Source organism: Corvus brachyrhynchos, unplaced genomic scaffold (assembly GCF_000691975.1).
Source record: "Corvus brachyrhynchos isolate BGI_N302 unplaced genomic scaffold, ASM69197v1 scaffold26, whole genome shotgun sequence".
Lineage (NCBI taxonomy): Eukaryota > Metazoa > Chordata > Aves > Passeriformes > Corvidae > Corvus > Corvus brachyrhynchos.
In genome coordinates, this window is record NW_008239324.1 from 5856503 (window position 1) to 5858749 (window position 2247).

At 52.6% G+C, this 2247-nt stretch overlaps 1 protein-coding gene across 5 annotated transcripts in view; it reads right to left on the minus strand.

The window, feature by feature from the left end:
- Positions 1-684: 684 nt before the first annotated feature.
- The window catches only part of WDR59 (WD repeat domain 59), a 49343-nt gene continuing 47780 nt past the window's right edge, over positions 685-2247 (minus strand). For all 5 annotated transcript variants that reach the window (XM_017741048.1, XM_017741049.1, XM_017741047.1 and 2 more), the window contains one exon: positions 685-2246. In XM_017741048.1, the coding sequence (XP_017596537.1) occupies positions 2153-2246 (94 nt within the window). In that variant the 3' untranslated portion in view covers positions 685-2152. The remainder of the gene's footprint in view (position 2247) is intronic.

A 2247-nucleotide genomic window follows, 5' to 3' on the forward strand; every position in this document is an offset into this window, starting at 1 on the left:
AAATGAAAATACTTCCAAGCTGAATGGCTGTCACGCAGGAAGGCGGAGGGTGGGAGGCCTCTCCCTGCAGCTCCTGGCAAGGAGCACCCTGGCCCTGGGGCTGCTGGTAGTAACACACTAAATACCACGATTTGTCGGTCCGTCACCTTTAAATAACAAATCTCCTCTCCCTTCCAAGCTACAGGAGCACTCAAGCATGGAAATGAAAATACTTCCAAGCTGAATGGCTGTCACGCAGGAAGGCGGAGGGTGGGAGGCCTCTCCCTGCAGCTCCTGGCAAGGAGCACCCTGGCCCTGGGGCTGCCGTGGCGCCGGGCAGGACCTCGCTGCACCCGCCTGCTTTCCTGGGGGGCAGACGCTGCCCAGGGCCTTCCCAAGCTGCAGGATGTGGGCTTTGGTTTGCCGGCAGCTCAGACACCGCCCGGCTTCGCTTTCCCAAGAGGAGCCTCACAACCGCGGGCAGTTCTGAGTCTGTTCCCAGCCTGCCAGCACAGTGTCCCAGCCAGGGCTGGGGGACCCAGCAGCCCCACAGCTGTTGCAGGGCTCTGCTACCACCAAGCCCCCTGCTTTGGGGTGCAGGGACAGGGCCATGAGTGCAACACTCACCACCCACTGGGAGGGCGAGCTGCTGGGGGCTCCCGACAGAGGGAGAACCAGCAGAACAACAGCAAATTCTATCAGAACAGCACTTAAAAAAATAATTTTAATGTTTTAATTGTTTAAGATACATCATCTGTTTATTCCACAGCAGGATCCCACAGCCTGAGCTAGCACAGGGGTTGGGAGCGGGCATGGCACATGGCCCCACTCAGGAGGCAAGCGTGGGAGAAGGGATCAGTGCTGGTACAGGTGGGGATAGCTCCAGCTGGCTCATCCCTGACCACACATTCGCCCAAATCCAAAGCTCAGGCTGAAGCCAGCACTGGAGAAGCACAGGCTGCACGCTCCAGCTGTGCACACACTGCACAGCAGCATCCCTGCACTGGGAGTGCCCAGTAGGCACGGCCCCAAACACACAGATCCATCAGTATATTCTCCAGTTGATGCTCCACAGAAAGAAAAGTCATAAACCTTTTGTGTCCATGGATCCCACCATTCTTCTAGACCCCCTTTTTCCCTAGAAACTGCTGTTCAAGAGCCTCATCACTCCAACAGCAGCAAATCTCAAATTATCCATAATTTTCCCCATAAAGCTTGGAGACAACAGCCAAAAGGAGCTGTATGGAGTAAGTGTCCTCTTTGTGTTTTCTCAGTGAGGGAGCAAAGGCTTTCCAAAACACCACATCTACGGAGAGATAGTGTGGATCCCAAACTCAAAAGGCAGATGCCTTTCCCAGTCACCAGGAAGTGTCACCAACAAGACAGGGACAAGTTAAAGTGCATTTTATCACCTGGTCAGAGCAGGAGATGGAGACACCTTAAAGCCTAACAGTACTAAAACTATTGGAAGCAACTAATCGCAGGGAGCTTGGGTGCCTGGCTGAGCTTCTCATGCCAGCCACAGGTACTGACCAGTGAGCAGAAAGCTATTTAAAAAGTAATCCTGAAAAATGCCATTTCCTTCTCTTGCTGTATGGGGAAATCTAAACGATGTAAACAGCCATTCAAAATAAGGACCCTGCTGCTTCCAAAGAAACTCTGAGCAGTTCCATGGACTATTTCCTCTTCAAGCGCCATTTACAACTCACCTTTAGAGCTTACTGTTGCTTGAGAATTATTTCTGCCTTAATTGTGTAAAACAACTGTTTTGCTCAGTATGAGCCCATGTGAGGAGGCACCTGGAAAAGACTCTACATTGCTGGAGCGAGTTTGGCTCTGCCAGGTGGGCCCTTTCCAGGGGAGCTTTCAAACACCTCTTCATCCCAAACTAACCAATATTCACACACCCTTCTGCAGGAGAGAGCAATTTTTCTGGTCTGACATCCATGGCCAGCAATGGACACAAGGAATTTGGTCAAATTGGTCTGAAAGCAACCTGGGAAGCGTAGGAGTAATGGAAGCACTTGTAAACATCACCACAGCACATTACCAGGACATCCTGCTTCAGCTCCTTGTGGCAATCTCCTCCAGACAGAGTGGAGCAGAGCTGACTCAACATGGCTTGGGAATTAAATATCCAATCAGTTCCCGGGTGCCCCGCTGTCCCCACTGCTCAGAAGGTGCTCTCGAGCAGGCAGTGGCACCCACAGCCCGTGGGACAGACCTCCTGGGTGCGAAACCACTCCATCATGTGGCTGGGGGGGGCTG